At 39.6% G+C, this 27699-nt stretch overlaps 1 protein-coding gene across 2 annotated transcripts in view; it reads left to right on the top strand.

Annotated features, from left to right (window-relative positions):
• The window catches only part of LMBRD1 (LMBR1 domain containing 1), a 208362-nt gene that overhangs the window by 143718 nt on the left and 36945 nt on the right, over positions 1 to 27699 (top strand). For both annotated transcript variants that reach the window (XM_019537605.1, XM_019537604.1), the window contains exons 10-14: positions 4728 to 4792; positions 6577 to 6679; positions 8215 to 8319; positions 11295 to 11444; positions 21662 to 21740. In XM_019537605.1, coding sequence (XP_019393150.1) covers positions 4728 to 4792; positions 6577 to 6679; positions 8215 to 8319; positions 11295 to 11444; positions 21662 to 21740 — 502 coding nt within the window. The remainder of the gene's footprint in view (positions 1 to 4727; positions 4793 to 6576; positions 6680 to 8214; positions 8320 to 11294; positions 11445 to 21661; positions 21741 to 27699) is intronic.

Below are 27699 nucleotides of genomic sequence, written 5' to 3'. Positions count from 1 at the left end.
GAGTGCTGTGTCCTGTACCACCCAGGGCTCTGCTTGTCTGCACTCACCCCAGTCCATGCTTGGCTTGGGAAGAAGGCATTTATGCTGATTTCCATAAGAGGAAATTTGCATATAAAGAACCCACATAAATCAAGGGAAACCCATACATGGTAGACTCTCTCTCAAAACATCAGTTCCTAGTATTCAAGTTTTTTTGTAGGCATCATGGCAAAATAGGCCAGTAATAGGGTGTCTGTTTTGGCAGGGAGAGGAGGGGGTGGCGGGAGAAATTTTTGTATGAAGAATTAACAGATTGACAAATGTATACAGGCAGTATAGGAAAAAGTCTGAAGGTGCCTGTTCAAAAATTAAACGAGTGGCTAGGGAAGTTTTGCATCACTGATCTGTGGTCAAAGTTCTACTTTTGATATAGTTTTCTAGTAGATAGTGAAAAGAGCGCATGGATTTTTGAAATTGAAAACCAATTGTTTTTTATGATTTTAAAAAAGGCAAAAGTGGTGAGAAAGGTATTCTGGATGAATATTAACAGGGTAACCCTACATTTAAAAAGGACACAAAAAAGAATGATGCAGCAATTGAAATAATATGAAGAATAATTGGAAGATTTGGATGTCCATAGATGGATCGAAAAGGCTGCATCTCAAGATAACATTGAGCCTGATATACAGTGTGTTCCTAAATATGCAAACTTGCATTTGGTCATACTCTTTAAAATGTAAAATGGGTTCTTATGAACACATGCAGAAAGAGAGCCTGTCCTTATTATTGTTTAGTCTTACCAAGTAGTTAACTGCATATTTCCTCAAGATGATCTATAAAAGAAAACAAATAATGCTCCCTGCCTTCCTCCCCTCCCTCCTAATCCCCCAGTGTCAGGCCAAAAAATGTCCTTGTGGGAATCTCGCTAGAAGGTAGTGCTTGGCTTTGGATTTTTATTTGCTAAATAAAATAAATAACTAGAAGCATTTCTGTAGGGCAGGAGTTATGGCCTGGGTGCTAAGTTGGGCCTGTAGATCCAGGGAAGCTGGGTGTTTTGGTAGTAGAGGCTTCATGGCAAGGTTGCCAAGCAGTGGAGAGAAGTAGTTGTATGGGAGGTGTGAGTAGGAACTGTGATTTGCGGTGGTGAGAACCACTTTGGAAATCACTAGCACCTGGAGTTAAGCTTCATTACAGCAATCCTTGGCCCAAAATGTTGCCAGCTCTGCCTCGTACCACCCAGAGCTAAGCTCCATTGCAGCATTGTTTTGCTTCAAAATATTGCTGATTCCTGGAGTTAGAACTCTCTTTATTTACAAATGCTGTTTGCAAGCTGTCAGTTAATTTAAATTTGGTGTTGGCTGCAGTGATTTAGTATAGGTCTAATTATTTTATCAGTACACTTTTATTGCATACTTGACTTATACCACACTCTCAAAGTGTCATGTGGCTTACAGTAAAAACAAGAAGCATTGTAAAAATATTAAAATATGCTATGTAATAAAACAACTCTTTAAACAATATCCCAAAACTTAACAAAACCCACTTGCTAAAAGCTTGCCCAAATAGAAAGGTCTTACAGCACTTCTGAAAGAGCCAGGTTTAGTCTCCAAGAGACTTCAAGGGGAAGGGGGTTTCAAAGCTGAGAAACAACAACTGAAAACAACCTTCCATGTATTTTCACTAACTAAACCTGGGGCATAGGCAGAACTTCCGTTGCCAGGGCCTCAGCTGACATTAGGGAGGATCACAATGAAACAAACCTGTGGAGGTAGTTTCTTATTTTAGTTCCACATGGCATTGGACTAAAATATTGGATTACAAAATAACAATGTTAGCCAAACTTGCAATTGGGGATGTTAAATGTTTAAACAATAAGTATATTTATATCTGCTATGCATTACCAGTTAACACTTAGTGCAGGGCACAGTTTGGCAAGGAAGGGAAGTGGCACAGTGCTTCAGGAATGGGCAGGCAGGAGGGAGAGGTAAGGAGGAGGGGAAGGGCAGGGGTGAGGAGGGACTAGTACCCATAGCCTGTGAGGTTAAAGGCTATTTAAATACTTTAAATCTATTAAAGGTATTGAAATTACCGGGCACAAGAGGTTTTCCCAGACTACTAAACCTTCCTAGTGTTCCCAATTTAACATCAGTGGTTCATCGACCTTTTTAAACAGTGCTTTTGCATAAAGGTTATCTGATCCTTCAAAACTTCATTTTAATTGTTATATAATTGCTGTTCCTGTTACTTTTCAGTTAATCGGCTGGTTAGGAAGCATGTAAAACTGAATTGATTTCTAATTGCTTTGAAATTGTTCTGGTTTCTGAAATTTAGGGCAGAAGATGGGGAGAATTAAGCTAAAAAAAAAAAACTTCCTTTTTTTTAAAGCAGAACCTGATATTATCATAGAGTACTAAAGGAACTAGTAAGAGCAGTTTGAGCCATTAGTGACTTATGTGACATCTTGAATAAGATGGATGAAATCCAAAATTCTAGAGAAAAGGCAAATATAGTACAAATGTATTAAAAGGTGGAGGAAAATGGAATTAGGCCAGTCAGTCTATTCTCAAAAAGAAGACGGGTAAAAGATGTGAGTTTGTATAGTCTAGAAAGAGAGAACACTCAGGGGTAACAACTAGTATTTTATTATGGAAGGATTTTTAAATAGATAGCAGTTTTCCTTGTTTTGTTCTAAATTGAAGCTAAAATAATTTACTTGATTTATAGCAAGTGAGATCTTGGTTAGGAAATTCTTTCTAAATATAACTATTGAAGTGTTGTAATAGGCTATTTTAAAACAATTATGAAATCTGTGTCTTCAGTGGCTCTTAAGAGTAAATTATGCATATTCTTTCAGAATGGAGTTGGGTTATCCAGTCTGAAATAATTATCTCTAATGGACAATGGAGGCCCCCTTACTATATTCACTTGAATACAAGATAAATTCTTCCCCCCCCCCCCCCCCCAGTCAGCATTGGGCGGGGGGGGGGAAGTCCCTCAACATCAATTCTGGATGAACTAATTCTATGGGTACTATATGTAAATTGCAACAGCTATGTTTTATTTCAAGGACAGCATTTTTCGAACTCGTTTCTCACTTCCATGTGCTCAGGGAGAGCTGGATCTGACTGGAGGGAGGGGCAGAGGCATCAGGTAGAAGGTGGGGGGGGGGAATAGGACAGCAAGGGGGCTAGCTGACCCCTCATACTTATTTTCCCTACTGTAGTAGTGGGAGAGGGACAAATTCAAGGCAAAGCTTCCAAAATTAGACTGTATAACTGGATAATGTATGATCCATTTTATAAGTCTTCCATATAAAGATTCAGTTAGTGGGGGGGCATTGTCTTTTTATATTCAGGGTCATCTTATTCAAGTATCTAGGGTATTTCCTTTCTACCCTTCCACCTGGCACCACCCCCTGTACCCACCCTTTTTTTTAATAATCCTTGCTATAATACAACTCTGAACCACTCTTCTTCATACAAAGATACAGAAAGTGACCTGTCAATATTTGTGTACAAGGAAGGGGGATCAAATCTGTAAAAGCTAGTTATTAGAGGTAATTAACTACCTCTTCTAGACTCTAATCGAATATAATATGGAATGTATTGAAGTCCTATAATGATACTTGTAAGGAGGCCTGTTCTGTTTCTTTAAATAATTGCTTTGTTGCAGTTGCAGAGTTAGTGGAAAAAGTCAAAGGTATATTTGTCTCCCACATGCACATTCTTAGTTCTTTTAAGAATTTTTAATAGGCTCGCGATGGCACTTTGATGCAAGCAGATGTGGGTCTATGATCTTTATAGTTCAAGTAGGTTTTTTTGAAAACTTATAGGGTAAGAAAACAACTGACTAAATCTTTTTTTATAGGCTGTTACAATTCAGAAATTTTTTTTTTAAAAAAAAATCTTACAATGCCAAACAGTCTTTTTTTTTTTTTGATGTTGTTGTGCATTTTATTTATTTATTTATTTATTTCTCCCCCCACCCCCTGGGCCAGTCTGTTCTCAGGAGTACCTTGCTATAAAGATTATTTTCCTTCCTCAGATGGCTTAAATCTGAGCCAGGCTGTATAGTTCTGAAAAAATTATATTTACTTGGCTGTCAGGTTAAATATGGCCTTTGAAATACTGTATCTTGTTTGGAAGGGGAACTGGAAGTATTCTCATAGACGGAAGTTTCTTTTAATGAAGGTGTACAGAATGGATATTTGATCAATATTACAATGTTTCAGTTCTTACTGGTCATAGCTCCGGGAACTAAGGCAATCACCAGTGAGTATTTTAGACCCTTATGTTAAGTAGAGCTCTTACTCCCTTGATGGTTTATCAGAGCCTTCTCTTATATGGTCCCAAAGCTTTGAGGAAGGAAATCTTTGCTGTTCCAACAGACTAGAGAGCCAGATAAATAATAGTTAACATATTTACAGGGGTGTAGGTGTATTGGTTTAAGGATATAAGCAGACAAGGTTCTTTGGGTAAATCTGATATATTTTATTAGACCAACTCAAATAGTTGGAAAAATTCTTCTTGGCAACCTTTCAGGTATAAATACCCTTCATCAGGCTAAGAATAATCTTTCCAACTATTTTTCAAAAAGGAAATAATCACCAAGCAATCTTATTTTGATGAAGCATTACAGCACGCAAATAATCCTTGATTGATTTAACACACAAAATGTATTGTGTAAAGTCTAATAGCAATGTCAAAAACCATTTTAAGTTGGATAATAATGTGTCTCTTTGTTTTTAGATCGTGTGGGGAGTGTTTTTTGTTATTGTGGCACTATTGTTCACAATTTCTCTCTTCTTGTCAAAGTAAGTACATTGTAATACCTGTTGTGCAAATCAGTTATACAAATCATGTAGTTTATACATGCTTTAAGATGAAATACATTAGTGGAACCTGCTTGCTTTTAAGAGTTACCTGATTTACTGTAGAAGCATTCTGTGGTAGTATATTTTCTTTTCTCTTGGAAAAGCAAACTTGCCATATTCCTTTTTAATTAGGCACAATGCTTTACTTTTAATAAACTACTTCTAAATTCAGATTGAAGGGAGAACTCAATAGATTTTGGATCTAAATAAAGGTTACTATCTGACTGTATTTAATTTAACAAAGGAGTTATGCATGTGCTTTAATACTAACTTGAAGCATGCATCTGTTTACGTGGCCAGGAAATCAGTACTTTAAGCTCATTATTTTATGGTTAATTTTTTTACTTTTTGCACATTTAAGATAAATCACTTCAGGTTGAATGTACTACTTCCCACTCAGTGAAAAAGGGAAGTCTAGATAGTTTTCAGATATGGTACTCATTTGTGAGAGCCTCTCAGACTTTTGTATCTCCTTCCTTTTTAGTACTTTTTCTCTCCTGACCCAGAAAACTAGGTAGAGGAAACTAAGGCCATGTACAAGTGTTGTCTTTCTACCAGAACAGTTGTTGTGTACTCAGTAGAACCTAGAAGCATATAAACTTTCATTCAGTTTCTCCTGGGGGAAACATGTTCCTTGTCTCAACCTGGAAGATCTCCCCTGGTGAGAAATTCATACAAGGAAAAACCTCTTGCACATTTCTCCATGGTGTGCTCTGGGAGGCCACTAGTGTGTAGTAGGGCAAGCCTGTCCCCTCCCCTGCTCTCACTCTTCTCTTCCCCCCCCCCAACCTGTCATATCCCAAACTGGGGAACTGTGGTCTGGGGAATGTGTAACGAGTCTCCTAGAGTGATCTGGCAATTCCTGGTTTAGGAAGCAGACTGGGGGCCTCATCTTACTGCTCTCTGCCTGTTCCCAAACCCAGGCACTGTCCAGCTTACAGAATGGGCTGGGTAGTAGGGGGAGAGGTAGGTCTGCGGTTGCCCTCCTGTTCCCTTCTGTCTGCTCTTGGAGGCTGAGAGCAGAGCTAAAGAGACTGCTTCTCACCTGTTCCTCAGACCAGAGACACCGCAGTCCGTGGAAGTTGTGGTCTTTCCCTATTTCTTTTGGTCCCTAAGGAGTATAGAACTAGTAGTAGAACAATCACTACTCCTCGTGCCTTCCCCAGAATGGGATCACCCTACTTGCCTAGAGAACAGGGAAGAAGGGGTAGCTGCAGGTTAAACTTGTATACTCCCTCTCTACCAGTGGTCATTTCTGAAACACGTTCAGCACTAGAAATGAACACATGTTTGTGGCCTAAATGATGCATTTTATACAGATGCATAGCAGTGCCATAGATTGAACAGGAATCATCTGACTTGTATGTGTGTTTACAGCCCAAACTTTCCCTGTTTAATATAGGGGATGGTGTAAAAATTCAGTGTACAAATGGGAAAATAAATACATTCTTTCAGTTACAATTTTTAATCATAACAAAAATGATTCTTAATATGACAGTACAATTGATGCTGTTTGTAGGTGGTATTGTCTAGGAAATATACAACAGATGAGCATTTTTAGCGATCTTTTTTAGTATTTTGGTGCAGTTGTATAGTTTGATTATACCAACTGTATATCCAAAAAAAATCCTTGTCTTAATCTAAGATCTCTTTAAATGAACTTGAGAATGTGTTACCAGGAGCAAAGATGTAAATATTTAACCAGTTTTTCCTAATTACTACAGCTTGGACAAAGCTCTTCATTCAGCTGGCTTCGATTCTGGATTTATAATTTTAGGAACTAATCTGACCAATCCATTGAATATGCTCTTACCCATTTTACAAACAGTAAGTAACAAATTTTGATTGATATATGTTATGTTCTGTTTTTACTGAAATAGTATGTTTTGTTCAAGAAAACTTCCAAAAGGTAAATTATAATGGACCAAACTTATTCAAAATCTTTTATATCTGCGGTAACTTCAGTAACTTTTTTCTTTTGCAGGTAGGAGGGGATGGAAGGGGAAGCCAAATTTATTTTTTTCTAATCAGCACTGTTGCATTCTGGGTCCCCTTCCTCCTTGGTTCTTGCAGTTATGCTGGCAATCATAAAGATCTTGCATTAATGTGAAAAAAAATTGCTTGTCATAGTAACATATGACCAATCAGTAACCTTTGTATTGCCATTTTTTAAAAAAAAAACAAGTTTGTAGAGACATGGCAAATGTTGCCCAACTTAAAATGATTGTTTAAAAGATGAGGAAAGCTATCAAGTCCTCCACTACCATATACAGTTCAGCTAAACAGCAAACAATCTTATTTGCCTCTGTTAAAGCCTACAGCACAAACAAAAAAAAAAGTGTACAATTTTATAAAGGCTTATCTAATAAGGAGTTGTTTTGCTTTCAGAAGAACTTCCTTTAATTCAATACATTGTCAGATTTTTACCTTTTTAAGACTAGTTTGTGCTAAACATCTTAAACTTATGAGAGTAGATGCAAGAGATTTTGAAAGCATAAGAATAGAAACAAGAGCTGTAGATATTGTAATTAGGGCAAAAGGATGTGAACAAAGGTATTGATGTGTGTATGGGGAGAGGGAGGGAGCCAGGACAAGGAGAAACTTTGAGAAGCCTTAGTGATGAGATTTGTACTGTATCAAGAGGATGTGAAGAACTAAGTAATGTATCTAGAGTAGTGTGCTAAGAGCTAGTGAGGGTAACGGATCATGTCAAGCTGACATTAAGTGACTTGGCAATATAATGCTTTACAAATAACTTATATTTATTGACTCTTAATTAATCAATACAATTCAGGCTCCCAAGATTACTTACTGCAATGTTATCTACAGTAGCTTGTAAAAGTGCCCATGGAAGTGATGGATGTTTGTTTTTCCTGCAAACAAAAACGTTGCCTCTTTGTAAAATTTTTAAATACATTAAACCTCTGAAATTTAACACTGGATGTTCCTGTAAGTCCCTAAAGAGTGGAATTGAAGAGATCCAAGCTTGCAAAACTTATATACATGCTTTTTTTTTTAGTTTCAAACATAGATAATACTTACAATTTCAAATACATGTGAACCATAGAAAAACTAACAAAGTTGGTCAGTTTCTTCAACTTGACTGACCACACTTGATGCAGGTGAAGTTAATTGGGGGGGCTTTTGGTTTTTACACTAATAAATTATTTCCCTTCCTCACTATGTTGCCTACAGTGTGAATGTACGGGATGGAGTTTGTACTTCTATTATGCAACATGAGGATATTTTAAATGTTTATTTAAAATGAGATGATTATTCTTGTTTTGGTGTTCAAGTTTAGTAACATGTTTTTAATGCCCTCTTTTTTTCAGTTTTTATATGTTACTGTTCATGTCTCTTAGGTTTTTCCACTTGATTATATCCTCATTACAACTATCGTTATGTATTTTATCTTCACTTCAATGGCAGGCATTCGAAACATGGGCATATGGTTCTTTTGGATAAGGGTAAATATTGCTTATTTATTTGGATCTTGTTTCATATTTATTCTAAATTTGTGTAACAAGAATGTAATAGAATGTGTTTTTGAACTGCAAATCCCTTTTTTCTGTAAGACGTGCAAAAATGGAAATGGTGCAAAGCGAGCATTCTGGGTAAACAGCTCTTGCAATGAATTTTAGTAGGAAGAGTAGTAAGGAATTCAGCAATTAAATGATACAAACTACTAGGCTTTGGGCTGATGGCTCAGTTAAAATGCAGGTTTAAATCTGAGATAATTCTAAGTTAATTCTAGCAAAGACTGGGAGCTTTGTGCAAGTAGCCTGTTAATTGTATGGTTCTGAGATGCAAATATGTTAACATTTTACTATTTTATTTTTTTTTTTTAATTTGACTTCTTCTGGATTTTATTTTATATTCTTTCTACATTTTTCATTGCTCCACTTAGTTTTCTTCTTGAATCAAAGCTCATCTTAAATGCATTGTTCCCTTGTGGGCTACTTATAGGAAGTCTAGTAATTTCCTAACCTCTACAGTAAAGTAAAAGATGGATTAATACCTATCACCCTGTTTGCTATTCTTTGTTCCTTCTTCATGCCATTCACTAGTTCACTCACTCTCTTCTTTAGTCTTCTATGCCAGATTTTTTTTATTTTTTTTTTTTTCCTGAAAGGCACCTTTAGTATGATTTCTATTCCACCCTGCTTGGATCCTTTAAAATTCATGAATACATCTATTGTTGTAACATATTGTATCTTACCTTGAAGACTGAGCTGCAAAAAAGCAGCCAGGAGAAAAGAATGTACTTTCCCCAAGTTTCTGAAAAACGGTTAATGCAATGTGGAATAGAATCATATGTAGGCACATAAGTGGACTTTTCACTTAAGTGAAACGATATGTGACCCTCAGTATTTCCCTTGCTCCTTGACTTCTTAAGCTTGCTAATAATAAAGTCCAAGAAGCATCTATCTTAACTGCAGGCGTTTTTACTTCCTCATATAATGTAATGGAATTCATTTTACGTGAGAACAGTTTGGTCCCACTGAAAGTGGTGGGAAGTGGTAGTCATTTGTAACAAGGAAGTTTTTTTGCCAAGTTTTGAAGTTGGGGATCTGAGACCAGGGATCTATTCACAGGACTTGATATTTTCTAGACTCCCATGAATTGGCGACCTGGGTGGGTACAATATGGAAGCACCTTTTTGCTTGGGGAAGTTCTCCTACTCAATGATCAGAACCATCAACTGAAATTTTAAGTCCTCAACTAAAGAGCTTAAGTATGTTGTAGGGAATTCTACTGTAGGTGGAAAAAAAATATAGGAATTTCTTTGTTCTTTTGTACTTTGTCATGTTATAGGATTTGAAGCAGTATGGTTGCAATCCAAAGCCACTCTAAGTTTAATGACCAGGTTATGTAACCACCAGGGTGGCCAACCCAAGAATATTTTTTCTATTGATGCATGTTGCTGAATTGTATGATGTGAATATAACTTTTCTGCCGGGCCCTGCCCTGCCCTGCTGCTAACCCGCAAAGAAAGGTTGGGTTTAAATTTAGGGGTTTAACGTCAGCTATGGTTTTTAAAAAAAAAAAAGTTGACCGTCTTTAAGACTGTGTGTTTGCTTGTAATAAAAATTTATTCTTGGATTGGCAACCCTGCGTAACTACATTTGATGGGCTTTGTTTTTTTACACTGTGCTGCCCCCACTTACCCCAGGGCCCTGTACCATGCTGTACCTCATCTCCCAGCCTTACTCCCTATGGTCCCAATTCTCTTGTCCTGGCAACAGAAGTCTACCTGTTACCCAGCAGTATTACAGGCAGGCTGGAATGGTGCAGCAGCATATGGGTGAGAGCATGGGTGCAATGCTTCTGCTTGAACACCAAGTGGCATTGTTGCCTAGAAAAACTACAAGGTGCATCTGCTCAGTGTTTTTAATGGATGGCTAAAGGTTTTTACAGACTTTACTGGCAGCCACTTAAGCCTAGTTTTGTTTTGTTTTTTTAACTGATGTTGTGCAACCCTGTTAACCATTGTCTTGTAAAGTGGATTTACTACTGCCTACTTTCCTGATTAGGATGATGCGATTCTTAGCTTTCACCAAAGTATCTTGAGAGGCTACTACATGAGCAAAGTGATGTTGTAAACATAATTAAATTGTATTAATCTTTTGTAAAAATTTGAAAACAGGACTGATTTTAATATGTACATAGTGTGTAGAATTTAGAATTTTGTGGGTGGATTTCTTTTTGTTTGTATGTTTTTAAAGTTCATATTATGCTGGAACATGTCTTGAGCAGGGCATAAGCCCTCAGAATACATGCTTACCCACCATGTGACTTGGCTTTATTGGTAGAAAATAAAATAAACATCATCCTAACTTCCTTTCAAGTGTGGCTATCTAAGGTTTTTCCCTTCAGAATCTTCTTGCATTTCTTGCCTGTTTGTTTTCCCCATCCTGAAAACCATTACTGTCACCACCTTCCCTCTTGGAAAGTTTTAACAACCTGTACTTGCTGCAGTGAATCAGCAGGAAATTTCCTGCACTCTTCCAGTGTCCTTTAACAGGGTCAGATTAAGGAAAAGATCTGGTTCACTTAGTTGCAGTAAATCATAAACCATCTTCACTTACTTACACTTGCTTAACTTTAGCAGTTAGCTTAAGTAAAATAACTGCAGAAGAGTTGGAAATTTCAAATACAATCAATTCAAAACAAATTGAGTGTTTAATCACTTTCAAAGTTAGTGTGAATTTACGTTTAGAGTGTTTTATGTTTTAAATAAGATGTTGCATGTAAAGCTGTGTAGGGGAATGCACGTTTTTAGAACAGTTTTTAGGATATGTACGTTACCAGCATAAATGTATAGGATGCAACTTGGAGAAAAACAAAACAAAAAAATTGCCTTGGACTGAAATAAAACTCGGTTTACATAAGCAATGGTGAACTTATTTTTGCGCATGTTTCAGTGTATGTTTTCTTTTAGCTGTACAAGATTAGACGAGGCAAAACTCGACCTCAGGCACTCTTATTTCTCTGCATGATACTTCTACTGATTGTTCTACACACAAGCTACATGATCTACAGCCTTGCACCTCAATATGTAATGTATGGAAGTCAAAAGTACCTGGCACAGGTGAGGTCCTTTTAATAAAAATGTGTGGGCAGGGATGTGGCAAGGTCTTATTGCTTTGATGGAGTGTGATTGTAGGAGGACTTTTAATGTTATAAAGTGTGTATTTTGTTTTGAAGACTGTACCCTTACTACAAAATGCAGGGTTAAATTCCCAAATACTGGTCATTTTTATTTTAGGACAGAAAAACTAGTTGGTGACACTAGTCTCCAGGTTTTCTTTAGCATAAACAGTAGTTACCTAGAAAGTAGTGCCAAAGAGCTGTAACTGATGCCAAAATTGCAATCAGGAATAGGACTATTAAAAATTAGTGGTATGTTGGGTGCCACTAAGTGGAGAGGTAGTTAGCTATGTTGATCTGAGTTCAGGCAGAAGTCTAGGTACACTTCTGCCTTTTTCTATAGACTAAATTTAAAAGTGCATAGCATAAGCTTTCATAAGCAGCGGATGTACTTCATCACTAAAATGGTCATGATTAATGATTATTCTGGTTTGGAAGTGTAATTGATGCTTTTAAAAAGAAAATTCCACATAGCTGGAAATAAAGAAGAACCAAACTAACTGGGAGGAGGAAGTAAAAGAATGATCAGAATAACAGGACACTACAAGATGCCCCAAAGCCACAGTATCACAACCAAGGGAGAAAGCTGCTGCCAAACTGTGTCAAAAACAATAAAAATGCTTAAAAATAAAAGCAACAAAAAAGATCCAAACTGCATTGTAGTCTATTGCTAAGTGGAAATGGTAGACTCTTCAGTGCAGATAAGGCTGAAGTCTAAGGAAAAATTTCTCTTCTGTATTTGAGAAAAGGACAGAAATATCTATTTTCACCATATAGGAATACATTCACTCCAACAGTTAGTAATAATATTTGACTCGTTAAAAAATACTTGATAAAATAATTTGAGCATTAAATATTACAAAAGTAAAAGACTTTACTTTTGTTTTTTGAAATAAATCTTCAGTGGGCTAGATATTTGTGGTAATTATGAAACAATGAAATTAATTTCTGTAACTAGCTATATTGGGTAAATGTGAATGATACTCGAGACTGAACAGAAAGTTCTTCTTTCCTTTTGGCTTTTATCCCAAAACACCAGCCTCAACAGTTACAGAATTAAAAAAAAAAAAAGATTAAATAGAAAGCAGCAGCTATAAAAGACTTAAGTCAGTTTTTAAAATACAGCATGTTAAGTAGACAGTAGACCAATTCTTGATTATTTTTATTTCTATTTGGAAGTACCTGCAGTTTATAGCAGGTGGCCAGGAGAAGCTTCTCTGTGTTGCTGCTTTTTCTGTTTCACTCAGCATGAAGTTGTTCCTACAGCCCCATCTTGCTTAACTGGGGGAGAGAGGGAGGCAGAGGAGTGAAGGCTAAAGGGGTGCCTACTCCAAAACAGAGTGTGTTTGTTCTAAGTCTTGCAGAACTGAGGGGCATGGACCATCACTCTTGTATTTGCTAACAATGCAATAAAAAGGTAGGCCACTAACTACATAAGACCGTTTTTGGCTTCATGTAATATTTTGACCTTTTTTTTTTAAGTGGAGTTAGTTGCCAATTGACTGACTGACCAACCCTAGCTCAAAAGGATATTGAACTTCTTAAGAGGCCTGGCCAAGGAGCATACTTGGCCAGGTCTTCTCCAAGAAGTATTTGAGAAAGGGAAGCTTCAGACGACTAAAATCTCATGTTATGCCAGTACTTCTAAAATACTAACAAGGTGACAGTGTCATTATACCCCAAAATTAGGAATTGTGGGGGTGTTCAAAGAACATCATTCATAAACGGTTCCCTCAACTGGATTTACTGATGTAATGTGTAGTTGAAGGGTAATACTAATAGCAAACTGTTTAGATTTACTGTATAGTCATGTGTAGTCCTTATGGATAGATGATTCTAGAGACTTTTAAACTTTTATTTTTAATTTGTGTTAATTACAGTATTTGATATGAATGTGTTTTTGTTTTCAGAGTACAGTTGAGACTTGGGTAATAGATAAGATTTGTACCTACATGGAGCAAAGCCTAGATGGCTTAGGAATGGTAAATGTTAAGAATTCATATCTGTAATGGCTATGCAGATGAGCCTGCCAGGTGATCAGATGAATTTTAGACTCCAGATTTGTCCTCTTGAGCAATGATCCCTTAGCTTCCCTTTCAACAGGAAGGAAGGTGTTAGGAGTAAATTGTCTTCTGTCAAAATAGTATCTGATTAGAAATTAAAGACTATACTAATTTTCAGATCAAAGAATCTTTGTGGATATAGGGATGTAAATTACTTCCTGGTTATAATTAGAAAGAAACCTGTGTTATCAAACATATGCAACTGGGGCCAGAAATTAGATGCATGGTATAAGCTCCCCAAGAATCCAGTAAAAATATAAATGGGTGGATAAGTTATTTGAGATGCCATGGTAGTGATTTTCGGTGCTGGTGCCAGGAGGTCCTTTTTGAGGGTGCCACCCAATATTAGGAATGCAAACACTTATACAGGATTCACAAAATAAACCTAGAGATTACAGATGGGAATCTGTAATTTTCAAAAATGTTCTGATCTGTTCTCAACTTTCTGAGTTCTTTGCAACAAGGAATTGCTCTATTGTTCTATACTCAAGAAGAACAAAAAAAGAGAAAAAGTAAAAGCTAAGAGCTGCCATTTTCTGACGGGCAGCCAGAAAGCACTCCCAAATGAAATAGTGGAGCAGCTGATGCAGGACTTGATTAATCAGGAATTAAAGGATAGTAATACTGTTCATGCAGCTCCATGTGGGCTTATGGAACATCTTCCATTATACACATATATTTTAATTTGTTTTTTAATTTAACTCTGGTTGCTTTGTGATACTAGAGCATGGTAGGTATGTAAACTCTGTGTACATGCTTCGTTGCTTAAAGCAATATTACATGAAGCACAACAAATCCAAGCATACTGTTGAATGTAACTCTCCCCACCCCCAGATGACTTGGTGGTTTAGTCAAGGGGTGGCAAACCTGTAGCATGGATGTCATGTGCCATTGGCAGCCTTTGCGTGTGGTGCACAGCAAACTGGGGAGGGAACACGCAAGTTCAGTGGCAGATAAGGTAAAAAACAAAGCAGTAAATTGAGCCTGGAGTACAGGAAAGGAAACAGAGCAACAGATCAGACATGGAGCATTATGCTGGAAGCAGAATGCATGTGAATGACTAGCATTTAGGGAGGGTCGGGGCTAAATTGTACCATGTGTCCTGCAAAGGTTGGTCCCCCTAGGTTTAGTCAGGGTGGCAGAGATTAACCTTCTCTTCCTTCCTCCCCCTGAATTTATCTGTTCGAGCCTAGCCAGCAGGGAGAAGTGAGTTGAATGATAATAGGCCTGTGCACAGAGTTTAGTGAAAGTGACAACAGGAAATGAAAAGAGGTGAGGGTATTAGCAGGATTTTGCAGTTGGGCTAGGGTAAGTGATCATGAGTATTTGCGGAAGACCAGTTTTGGTAGCAAATTGAGGATAGTAAGAAGCAGCCAGGAGTACATATGGGACCTGGTAGGGAAAGATGGTTTTATATATGCAGTGTGGATATGGAGCTTTGCAGAGAAGACTGCTTAGAGAGATGGATGAACCCAACACCTACCTACTCTGTAGCTCTAACTTCTCCCTAACCAACTTTGGATTTGAGTGGGGGTTGTTGTTGTTGTTGTTGGTTTTTTGTGTTTTTGTTTTGTTTTTGTTCCAAGAGTCTAGCCTTCAAAAACGGGCTGTGGGGTTAGTATGCTGTTCATTGTTCTTAGCAAGGCTCCAGTGTCTGGAGAGAAGAAAACTACTTGCCAAGCTCCCAGGAGCTGAAATATGCAAAGACTACACTGTGCGTTCACATTCTCTCTTTGGCAATCTACTTCTCCAGGTTTCATTTTCAATTTCCAGTCTTAGGAGGCTGTGTGAAGAACCAAGCTGACTTTTTTTTATTTTATTATGCTACTTTCTGTGAGTTTTGAAGTTGTTCCACTTTGCATATATTAGAGGATTTGAGGACGGTTGCAGAATACCCAAAGGGCTACTAGCTAGTGTGCTCTTCTGGGTTGTAAGCCACCCTGCTCAAAGTTTCCTGTTCCAAAATGAGCAGGGTTTGGAATTGGAAACCCCCTTTCAAAGTTCCCTAACAACAGCCATGAAGAGAGGCAGAGAAGAACAAGTGGAGCCTAGGCATTCCAGTGCCTATTGCTACTGGATGGCTCCTTTTTATTAGTTTTGAATTTGCTAACTTTTTATCTCATTGACTGACATTTGATTTTTGTATTATGAAGCAGCAAAACAAACTCCTGTTATGCTTTCTCTTTTATTGGAGTAGGCAACCCCCAGCACTAGTGCCAGAGTGTGGTACTCAAAGGCATTTTGCTTGGTGCATGTGCCTCAGGGTGGACAGCAAGGAAGAGGCTGGGGATGCACTGCCACAACAAGGACCAGGCCCCTCTTGGCTCCCCTACCATCCACCCCTGGCACGCTAATATCTTAAAAATGAAGGTCGCGGGTGGTTTTTAGCACTGTGCCCAAAAGTCTTGCTGACCACTGCTCTATACAGTTTGTTTCTATCTACTCATACTCTTTATTCTTTCTCCTCTTGGTGTCTTATTATGTCTCTTGTCTTCCAGTCTCTCTCCATTATATGAGTTTCCTTGGCAACTTGCATATAACTGGCAAACTGTTTTGTCGCCTTTTCATTTTAACCTCACAATAAAAAGCAAGGACAAAGAAAGGCAATACGCTCTCTAAATGCCTCATAAATAGACGGAAGAAATTTTTTAAAAATAAAAAATTGGATTTAAAATATGTGAATAGCTTCTCTACCTTGGGTATGTAATTCCAGTTATGGAAAAGTTGAATAACAGTACTAGTAGAAATGTGAGAAACCTGAAAAGAAATTGGGGAAGGGGTCTATAGAAAGTATAGGAAAAAGCTCTGTACTGGCAAAAGGAACGTTACTATTTTTCTTCCCATCTAGTTCAGCTGTTTGGATGCTTTGGCATGTGAAAGCTGTCCAGTTTTTTCATATCTTTGAAAAAAATTGAGGTTCATATTACAAGGCTTACTCATTTAAACTGAACCTAGAGGCAAAACTAAAAATTGTATTTCCTACTTTTATTTAGGTATAGTTGACCTTTATTATTATTTTTTATTTCTAGTCTTTCTTGGAAATTTTGAAAATCGTAGTAATGTTTGCCTAGTTTTTAAACTTTATTTTTAGAAACTGGTTTACAGAGAAATGAAAATTGCAGCCCTATTTTCATTTTATTTTATTTTATATTGTGTACATGTTTCCCTGCTTTTAATATTTTATTATCTTTGGCAAACTCAGGTTGATCTGTGCATAATCCTATTGAGAGTAATATTTGGAGAGAAATATTTTGGAAACAAATGTGTCAAGTGTTTAACAGGTTTCTTGTGTTTGGTAGTGGTGGTTTTCAAGTTTTGTTTTTATTTTACTGTTTCAATTATATTTTCAGAAACTTAAACCAGAATTTTTCAAGTAGAGCTATTTATGCCATACAGTGTTTTCCTTTCTAATCAGATGAAAAGGAAGAAGGCATTTTCTGTTTTGTGGTACAAGGCATTGGATTTGCCTAAAACTTGTGATTTAGAGGCAGGAATTGAACCCACATTTAATTGACGAACTTTTGAAAATTCATGGAGAATCTGAGAGGTCCAAGAAGACAGGAGATAACTAAATGTAGAACAAAGCTTAAAGGAAAGTGTTTGTTTTTTTTTCTGATGATTTGCTATTCAATCTGTTATCAATACCTAGTTTAAGAAAGCTGCATAGTAGGGAAGGTAAAAAATAATGGAACTGAGAAAAATCTTGATAAGCCTTTGTGGGCTACTTCTCTCAAAACTGAAAGGTGCCTTTTTGCTAGAGCTTCATTTGTTGAAGTAGGAGTCTGCTACCTGCCTAATCTCTGCCATCCTCCTTGACTTTACGTCAGTCATTAGTCACCATGTTACATCAATAGAATTATTCTCCTCCCTTACCTAAAAATGAATTGCTTGCTTTCAGTTTTATTACTTTATACTTAGTGTAAGCTGTTTTTAATATTTCTATATACATTTTAATATAATATTAAAAACCTGTTTACACTAAGTATATACAGTATTATATAAAACACCCGCCCCCAGCTTATGTGCTACATAAGCTTATGTTTAACTGCAATTTATGCATTTCAATTTCCTGAACCACTCTATTAGTCTTCATTTTAGCATTATAAGGTCTTCAGAGCAACAACCTCATTCTGTGATCCGAAGTCCAGTGATATGAGCAAAATATGTTTCTCTGCCAGCTTTTTATTTCTTATTGATCCTTCTTTTGACAAATGGTGAAGGAAAGGAAATGTACATATGATTTTACTGCTGAAAAGCTTTCGATGCAGTTTTTCTAAAATGAAGACTAAATTCATATTGCCCAAGTAGGTAAATATCCTTGAGCAGACTGAAAGACAGATTAAAGGGCTACACAAAATTTAAAAAAATATATCTAACTAAAGATGGATGTGGAACATTGGAACATTGTTTTGTAGGTTTTTTCCTTGAATCTTGTAATAAACTGAAAATCCAGTCCTAGACTTGGGGTATGTTTTCAAAGGAGCAGTAAAAACACAGTAGAGCATGTAACAGCCATGTTACTTGGGAGCATCCCCTGTGCAGCTGTAAAAATATGGTAGATCAGTAACTGCTATAACCATTACTCCTACATGTTTCTCCATTGCATCTTTAACTTTGTGGAGTTCATGGTTAAATTTATTCCTACAAGCTTTAAGTGATACAGGTGAGAGGAGAACCACTGTTGGTTAGAGTAACGGTTAGTGGGAATTCTGCAGCAGAAGCTAGCTCTGAATTTTTTTTTGGAATCTGTTGCAAGGAAATAAACTTACTGCAGAAGCAGCATGCAGTTGATTAGGCTGCAGTTGTCTGGTGTTCTACTGCACAATAAACAACAAGCTAGAAACTTCCTAATACAGACAAGATGATCTGTTTCCCAATGTGCTAATGGAGGGGGATAACTTTTTTTAGTGAGGAAACTTAAGATCGGGGTGGCATTTTCATGTGAAAATGCTTCTCTCTTTTTAAGCAGAACGCGTAAGTTTGTGGAACACAAAAATATGATTAAACAAAAGTAAAAAATCAATGCCTGGTGTTAGAACAGTAAAACCTACATGTTCAGGAAGATTTGTATGGAAAAGGGGTAGCGTCCTTGTAGATTTAGCTCAGGAAGGGCATGTGTATATGGGAATCAATGAGGAAGAAAATTCAAATGAAAGGGATATTGAAGGTGGAGTTATTAATGGGCCAGATATGGTGATTGTGGGAGAAATGAAAAACAATCATTCTGTATACATTTTTATGATGATGATGACAATTATTGTTAGCTGGTGAGGGATGTCACACTTCTGGTGAGTACTAGCAAGAACTGCAGAAGTGAGTTTTAGTAACTGATGAAAGAGGATGGTGACAAAGGCAGAACCAAGTTCTCCCCTCTTGTCTTTACCCTCTAGCGCTCTGTGTGTGCATGTGTGCGCAGCTCATGGTAAATGCATTTTTTAAAGGGATTTGAAAGGGAAAATTGAATGCCTTTGCAAATATTTGGGAGGAGCCCCTCAAATGTGAACATTTTAAATTAGTTGGCAGTGGAGGCTGGCATTATGGACTGCTGATTATAGAAATTCAGCATCTCGATACTGAATAAAAGATGCTTGGAAACCAGGGGTAAGCCATAAGTGATGGTTAAAGTGAAGACAAGTAGGTTGCTGTAATGTAGCTGTGGTATCTAACCTATGGCTTGCCTTTGAGACCTTACTGTGTTTGTAGCAACGGAAAAATAATGTTTCTTTAATCAATTGACAAAGTGAAGTATGATTTTTTTCCCCCCCTCGATTTTCCTTAATGTATCACTTGTTTATTATTGTTTGTTGCCTTTGGGTTAACAAAAGTCTAGAACTCCTGGGATAATAAATAAGGTAGGCAGCGGAGGAATGCATAAAAAGTGATGCAGTTTTCTTAGCTTATTGGGAAGATTTGGGAGATTCAAGTCAGAAGATGTTTTAGTTACAGGTCTGATGGACAGGATGCTTATAGTGGCCAGTGATCAAGAAAGGAGATGTTAAGGAGCATTTGGGGATGGCAGAGAGCATTATCTTTGTTAGCCATGTTCAGATTTTGTTGGCTGCTGTGTCGCTTAGGAATTATTTCAGGGTTGGGGGGGCAGGGAGCAAAGTGAAGAATGTCTGTACTAAGCCTCAGCCAAATCATGTCTTGGTTAGATAATGTGTGTAGAAGGGCAGGGGGTGTCATAAGTCTGAGTCCATGTGAGAAAACTGGAGGCAAGAGATATGGAGTATGCACCCAAAGAACATGCTGAAGGAATTCTTAAAGCATAAAGCAGCTGGAGAGAATGCTCAGGCTGTAGTTGGTTTCATTGAATCATCTGATTGGTGGTTCCTTTGCAGTCTGTAAAGGGCTTACTGCATCACTTATGAAGCCCAAAACAAAACACCACCTCATGATGAAATTATGGCATTCCCAGTAACCAGAAGCCATGCTCACTTTAGCTATTAAAGCCAATCAAGATACTCAAATAGTGGTGAAAATGCTAGGGTAACTGGATATTTGTACTGGAAATGGGTATATTTAAGTTGATTCAAAAAGTAAAAAACAACCTTTTGATCCCCGGGGAAGGGGAATCAATTGAAACTTTTTAGTGGGTAAAAGACCAGTCAATGTTGGAAACCAGAGTGACATTTAGTAGGCAGCAATCTCGGTATGTCTCAGATGTAGTGTGGCACTGGAAAGAACTAATGCAATTTTATGCTATATACAGAGAGGCATCAGAGGACTTATTGATCTGCTGCCTCCAGAGCTGGAATATTGCAATTGGTTCTGGGTATCTTTTATTATCAGTAAAATATTGACAAATAAGAGCAAATTTAATAGATAAAGCAATACTTCATCAGTGAAGCACAAAGATTGGCTTTCAAGAAAATATTTATGTTTACCTCTAATGAAATAGCTTTCTTGGGTGGGCCAGCAAATATACTTGCAAAAAGTAAATGGCAAATGGAGAAGAAAAATTCTAAGGACTAAAAATAACTAATCCCAAATTAAATAGAGGTTGATTATTTAGAAAAAAAATTGAGATGAGTTTTTCTTAATCTGTGGGATACCAGGGGCACTAATGAAGTTTTGTTACTGTGAAGTATTTTGGGGTTTTTTTCAGCAGATCCAAATGCTAAAAGTGTGAAAATAAATAAATAAATTGTGCATTGCTTTCCTTCCTTTATTCCTGCTCCGCATCACCATACCCCCTTTTTTTTCTCCCTTCCCTCACCCCAAACAAACGGGATGAAATGTTAAGCATATAATTTTTAAAAAGAGAGATTTCTATAATAATCAGTAGACCATAAATAATAATGAAGTTAGATGGCTTTGAATTATATTGGCAGGGACCTCTGCTCTAATGTAGTACAGCATTTTTTGTTGTTTTTTGGTGAAGTTCAAAGATTAAATTTAAGCATCTCAAAGGACTGAGCTTGAAATGTAGTAATCTTTCATAGTAAATATTTTTATTTTTATGCATCAGTGCTTTATTACTATAATATTAGTTGCATAGTTAAGTAGCAGATGTGATTCCTGAAAGGGCTGCTCAGTCTGTAGAGTGAATTTAAGCTCCTAACTCTTCATGTAGGCCCCTTCCTTTTTAAAAAGAGAAAAGTCTGACTGAGGTGTATGTTCTCAACATTTCTGAGGCAGAGGGAAATACAACTGTGCTCAGATGATACAGATTGAAGTATCTGGTTTAGAAAAATTTGCAGTCCATCATATGATCAGTATTCTTTAGTTAATGCAGCTGTACATTTTCCCCATTTCTGTTCAGACACCATCTTACCTTAGTTGATTTTAAAAAAAAGTTAACATGAAATCATAGTTTGGAACAGTTTTATATGAAGATGTTAATTTGCAACACTTAATGTGTAGCTTTGGAATCATTTTATAATTTCTTATGGCATGTACAGGTTACATAGGTACGGTAAAAATATTTGTTTTCTCATCTTGTTCCTGGAAAAGGAAAACCTTAAAGTAAAATGTAATGCATATCAAATATAACTGGCTCTTGGAGAACTGTGCTTTAGGAATTATCACAGGGAATAGTGTGCATATCAGTATAAAATATTCTTCTATAATATTGTGTGTGTTCTTCATGCAGAGTAACATGACTGTTGATGGCCATCTGGGAAATGTTACAACATACATGCCTAAAGTCTGTGATGCAGCTGCCCCTGAAGGTAAGACATTATTTTGAATGCTGTATCAATGCAAGACCTGTTATGTTATACTTGGGTGAAGAAAGCAGTGAAATATCACTTTTCTGAAAAATAGCATTCTGGGCATCTTCTCAAGCTGCTTTAGTATATTGGTTTGTAATAAGTTTACTTACTGAAGGTAGAAGTATAGCCAAGATAGCAGCTTTATTGAGTTCCTATTTGTAGAACATTTCTTCTCTTTAGTCAGACTTGAAATTCTGTAATACGGCATGCTATATAGCTAAAGTACTTAACTTGCAGATCTTGGCCTACTTTTAATATGTACATATTAACATTACCCTTTAATCTTGAAACTTGAAATTTACTTACTATTTCAGCAACTGAATGTTTATGTGTAAGCAAATAGCAGCTAGTAATACAAAATTTATGCTATTAAATTTTGTACCATCTATTTTATTACACAATTCAGGATTGCCTGATTGCATGGTGTTCCAGTCAAAATTGTAATCTGACTTTGACAAGCATAGCTATAGACCTACATAATGAGTCAGAAAAACACTAGAATTATGCACAATAGAAAAATCTGTTCTCTCCAACATTATCCTAAGTTTTTATAGTAGTCACAAACAGTTTTGAGGATTTTTCCATACCCTCTCCCTACCCCCCACCTTCCACTACTTCTTTGGGTTTTTAAACTTCTGCAACAGTCTTTGCAATTAAGATTTCTCAACTCCATCAAAATTGGCAAAAACAGACTTCTGGCCATTTAAGAATGTTAAGTAGTCCTGAGCTTGCAAAAAGAAACACTAAAGCCATACCCCAGTTTTGGCAGACCTTTCTGTAGCTTTCATACTCTGACAGAAAATTGACCAATTTTAGAATTTTCTGGAGATTTTTTTTTTCCCACTAGCCACAGAAACATTTTCTTTCACAAAGGGCAAAGGTGGGTATGGCAGATTACAGGTTTTATGGTGATATTTCCATTAACTGTTCAAGTAGGTAACACACTGCACAATTAAGTTAACTTCATTAGTCTGTGCAGAGAATGAAGGATTAAGTGCCAGGGCTTACTATGTTTGTGCAGGTTGAGACCAGATGGATCTTTAGAGGACCATACAGTAGCAAACCAGCCACACTACATACAATGTGTATGCTTAGCTTGTTTGTATGGCACCATAGTTTGCATGTGTAGCATCTTCATGTCCATGCTGACAATCAGCTGATTGTCAGCATCAGCATTGGGATGGGGACAGCCCTAGTTCTAATGCTGAAAATGGGATGCTAAGAAGCAGGTTGCAGGGTTCTGCAGTGTACATGTGTCTTAGACTTTCACTGTGCCCCAGGATCAGAAAGAGGTTCTGCTATCCCAGGGCCTAGATAGCACCTACAAACCCCTAGACCAGGGGAGTTGTAGGTTACATAGACGCTGGGGTTGGAAGGGACCTTGAAGATCATCAAGTCCTGCCCCAGGAGCAGGAAGTCAGCTAGGGTTAAAGGATCCCAACAAGATAAGCATCCAAGTGTTTCTTGACTTAAGCTAGAGTAGGTGTCTGCACCACTTCTGGAGGGAGTCTATTCCAAGTCCTGGGGGCTCAGAGTAAAGAAATTTTTTCTTGTGTCCAGTCTAAAACCGTCTCAGAGTTTATTACCATTGTTTCTTGTTTTTCCTTGGGGCACTCTGGTGAACAGACATTCTCCCAGGTCCTGATGTACACCCCTTATGTACTTATACGCAGCCACCAGGTCCCCCTGAGCCTGTACTTTTTCCAGACTGAAGAGTCCCATGGCTCTCAGCCTGTCCTCATAAAGTCTATTCTCTTGCCCTTTGATCATGTGCATGGCACTCCTCTGGACTCTCTCAAGCTTCTCAACATCATCTTTCTTGAATTGCAGAGCCCAGAATTGGATTTGGTACTCCAGCTGTGGCTTCACCAAGGCCAAGTACAGTGGGAGAATGACATCCTGAAAGAGACCTGAGAAGCATCTATGGATGCAAGCCAGGGCTTTGTTTTGCTTTACCAGCTGCAGCATCACATTGATGGCTTGTGTTCATCTTGTGGTCAGTCGTGACCCCCAAGTGTGTGTGTCTCAGCAGTAGTGCTAGCAAGCATAGCACTGCCAAGCCTACAAGTATGCTGCGGGTCTTCGTCCCCCCCCTGCCCCGAGGTGGAGTACCTTGCAAACCTGATAATGTTTAATACTGACAAATGTTTCCGCCCACTTAGTAAGTTTATCCAAGTCAGCCTGGATTACTAGCCTCTCCTTATGCTGTGCCCCAAAGTTTAGTGTCATCAGTGAACTTAGCCAGTGCACTTCTGACACCAATGTCCACATTGTTGACGAAGATGTTAAAGAACTGGTCCAAGGACAGAGCCTCAGGGGACACTACTGGTCACAGAGCACCATAATGATTCACTACCATCCACAACTGCTCTGGGTCCAACCTCAGAGCCAGTTTCACAGCCGTCGGACTGTGGTGTAGCCGAGGCCACAGTTGGCCAGTTTTTCCGTGAGAAGGTTGTGGGACACCAGATCAAAGGACTTTTTTTAAAAGTCCGGATATGAAGTCAATCTTTTCTCCCTTGTCCAGGTGATATGTCAGGCAAGACCTACCTGCAACACAGCAATACTGGCTGTCCCTCAGGATGTTGCCCTCAGCCAGCTTATCCAGAAAGTTCTCCTTGATAATTTTCTCCAGAAACTTACTGGGGATTGAGGTTAAGTTGATTGGCCTGTAATTCCCCGGATCTTCTTTCCACCCGTTCTTGAAGATTGGTACCACATTGGCCTTCTTTCAGTCCTCGGGTACTTCGCCCTGAGCACCATGAGTTGAATATTTTTGCCAATGGTTGGGCTATGACACCTGCCAGCTCCTTGAGTACTCTAGGGTGTAATCTGTAAGGACCAGCTCACTTGAAGGTGTCCAGCCTCTGAAGGTGATCCTTTACTAGATCAACACCGATGCTGGGTATAAATATGCCCTCACCCTGGCTGTGAACCCACATCCTGCAAGGCAGGGCAGTCCCATTGGACTGATGAAAGACTGATGCAAAGTACCCATTAAGCAGATTGGCCTTTTCCTGGGTGTTGGTTACAATCTATCCCATTTGGTTCACCAGGGATCCAATGCTACCCTTGCTTTTTTTCTGACTCCCTACATGTCTGAAAAAAGAATTTTTGTTGTCCTTGGTATGTGAAGTCAGATGAATGTCAAGGCTGCAACTGAGCTCCCTGATCTGCTCCCTGCAGGTATGGACCAGTGCTGAGTACTCCTCCTTGGTGATTTAATTCCAGCCTTCCATCATTTATAAGCCTCTCTTGAGGAGGTGTCGAAGGTCCTCATATTCCCTGCTGAGCCAAGGGGGCTGCTGTACCCTATTGCTACCCTTCCTCTAAGATGGGATGGCCATCCCTTGTGTTGTCAGGATCGCTTCCTTGAGGAGCATCCACTCCTTGGATTCCTCTTCCTGTCGAGTTGTGGTCCCTTAGGGCCTTGACAATGAGCCTCCTGAGCTTGGCAAAGTTGGCTTTTCTGAAGTCAAGGACTTCTGCATTGCTGCTTGGCTTGCCAGCTTTTGCAGTGGATAGTAAAGGTGATCAGTTTGTGGTCACCATCACCCAGTTTCTCATTGCTTCTTAGGCCACTGACTAGGTCATCCCCTTTGGCCAGTACCAGGTTGAGCAACGCTTTACCTCTCATCAGCCCATGGACTTCTTGAGGTCAGGTAGAGCTCATTCATGCACATAAGGAAGCTTTGGGACCAATCAGATTTGGCTGAGTGCTCTTCCTGTGAAATGTCTGGGTGCTTAATCTCCCATGACAACCATGCACCAAGAGCACACAACCTCAGCCAGTTCCCTGGCAAATTCCTGGTCCAGCTCTTGGTTAGGGGGTCCATAGTAGACTTCTACCATGATGTCCCCTATGCCACATTCCCCAGTATTTTAACCCAGAGGGATGCTGGTCATCCATCCTGGGTGCCAGTGTCAATTTGCAGGGGTGTGTAGCTGTCCTGGCCAGAGAGAGCTACACCCCCACCCCTTTTTATCTGCATGATTTCACTTGTACAGGGTATAGCCAGCTATACTTGTAGCCTAGTCATAGATGGAGTCCTACTAGGTTTCTGTTATCCTTATGAGGTTGTAGTCATTCTTGTTTAGCAGGAGGACCAGACCTTCCTGTTTTATTCCCCAAGCTCCTGGCGTTGGTGTACTGGCAGGCAAGTGTCCTACTGGGGGGCCCCTTCCTTCCTCGCAGATTTCTTCTGGGGCTAGGGTAGGGGTGGGTTCCCTTAAGTGCCTTAGCCTGCTGGATTTACAAGGGTTGCCCAGCAGGCTTGCAGTGGTGGCAATCCCCCCTCAACTGCCAGCGGGCTTAGTTTTTAAAGCCCAGTTGAGCTTGTCAGCCAGTCTGGCTAAGAACAGCCTCTTCCCCAGTGGGGTGAGGGTGGAGGCTGTCTCTCCAGCAGACCACTGCCTCTCTCTCACCAAAGAGCAGGCTGTGAGCATGAAGCCAAAGCTTTCACGATGACACCAGCATCAGTCTGTGGGTGACTGCCTCGACCCATCTCTCCCTCCTCAGCCCATGACCCACAATCAGGTGGAGTGAGGAAAAGACCACCTGTACCCCTAAACCCCGCTCCCAGAGCCCTGCAGTTCCTCATGACCTGGCTGGGATTGCTCCGAGCTGAGTCATTCATGCGCACATGAATAAGGAGCATAGGATAGTGGTTGGAGGGCTGGATAATCTTTGAGATCCTCTCTTCTGTGTCCTGCATGCAGGCCCCCAGGAAGTAGCAGACCTCCCAGGCTAGGGGTTTGAGGTGGCAGTTTGTGAGGAGGGAGTCTCCCACGAGGACCACTCTGCATTTCATCTTAGGGAGAGTAGGGGTGGATGATCCTCCCTTGTCTGCAGAGATGCCAGCTCCTGCAGGCTCAACTGGGGCTGCAAGAGGTTCATACCCGTTTCAAAGCTCCAGAGGGGAGGGGACCTTGGTGTGGCAGGTCTTGGGGCCCTTGACTACCTAGGTCTAACCCCCTGGCTGGACAGTTTGAAAGATCTCTGAGTCCTCTCTTGTCCTGGAAGGGGACCTTAGTCTACACTCTGCCTCCAGGGGGTGAAGGCCCTGGCAGTAGCAGTCTGTTTCCTGCTCGCAATCCTTGATGGCATGCAGTCTCTGGACTGTGGCCTGGAGCTCCTCTGTCTGGTGTCCTGGAGACTCCAAAGTGGAGCAAACCTCACAAGGGGAGGAGGCAGCCACGTTTCTGGTCCCAGGAGCCTGGAAATGTGCCAGGCATCCCCCACAGCTGAGAGCCAGGGGCTCCATCTACATGGAGCCCAGAACCATGGGTTCCATCTGGGTGGAAGCCTCTAAGGTGCCAGAGGGGGAGGCCGCAAATGCCGAGGGAACCCTTGGAGTGCGGTGTGTGTCCATTTGCATCATGCCACTGGTAGGCCAGCTACTGATGGGACTACCGTCCCTAGGGCTCGCAGGCAGGGCCTCGGGCCTTCTTGCTTGCCCTCAGCATGGGAGTTTGCGCAGAACTCATGCACCAGGCCCAGGAGTGCTCCTGTTTGCATGTCCTGTTTTGTGAGGCTCCGGTTACATGGCTCCCTGCGGGGCTGAGTGAAGTAGGAGCCAAGGTGGGGCGAGACCTTCCTTGGCTCCACTCAGCTGCCCTGCAGCTGGGCTGTGTCCCTCCCACCATGGGCCCCGCTTGCCTCCCAGTGTACTGGTGGTTGTTGGGGTGCTCCTTGGCTGCTGGGGAGTCACTTGGGGGGGCTTCAGGATGCTGGGGGCAGTGCGTCTCTTACCCATACGTCTATATCCTTATAGGCTCAGCAGTGCTATGTTGGATAGCACTACAGAAGAAAGAGACTTGGGGGTCATCATTGACCACAAGATGAACGTGACCCTGCAATGCAATGCTGCGGCTAGTAAAGCGACCAAAACGCTGGCTTGCATCCATAGATGCTTCT

The sequence above is a fragment of the Crocodylus porosus genome, unplaced genomic scaffold (assembly GCF_001723895.1).
Source record: "Crocodylus porosus isolate Cpor-Errol unplaced genomic scaffold, CroPor_comp1, whole genome shotgun sequence".
Classification (NCBI taxonomy): domain Eukaryota; kingdom Metazoa; phylum Chordata; order Crocodylia; family Crocodylidae; genus Crocodylus; species Crocodylus porosus.
The sequence above is the reverse complement of the archived record's forward strand: the minus strand, read 5'-3'. Positions and strand labels throughout refer to the sequence as shown.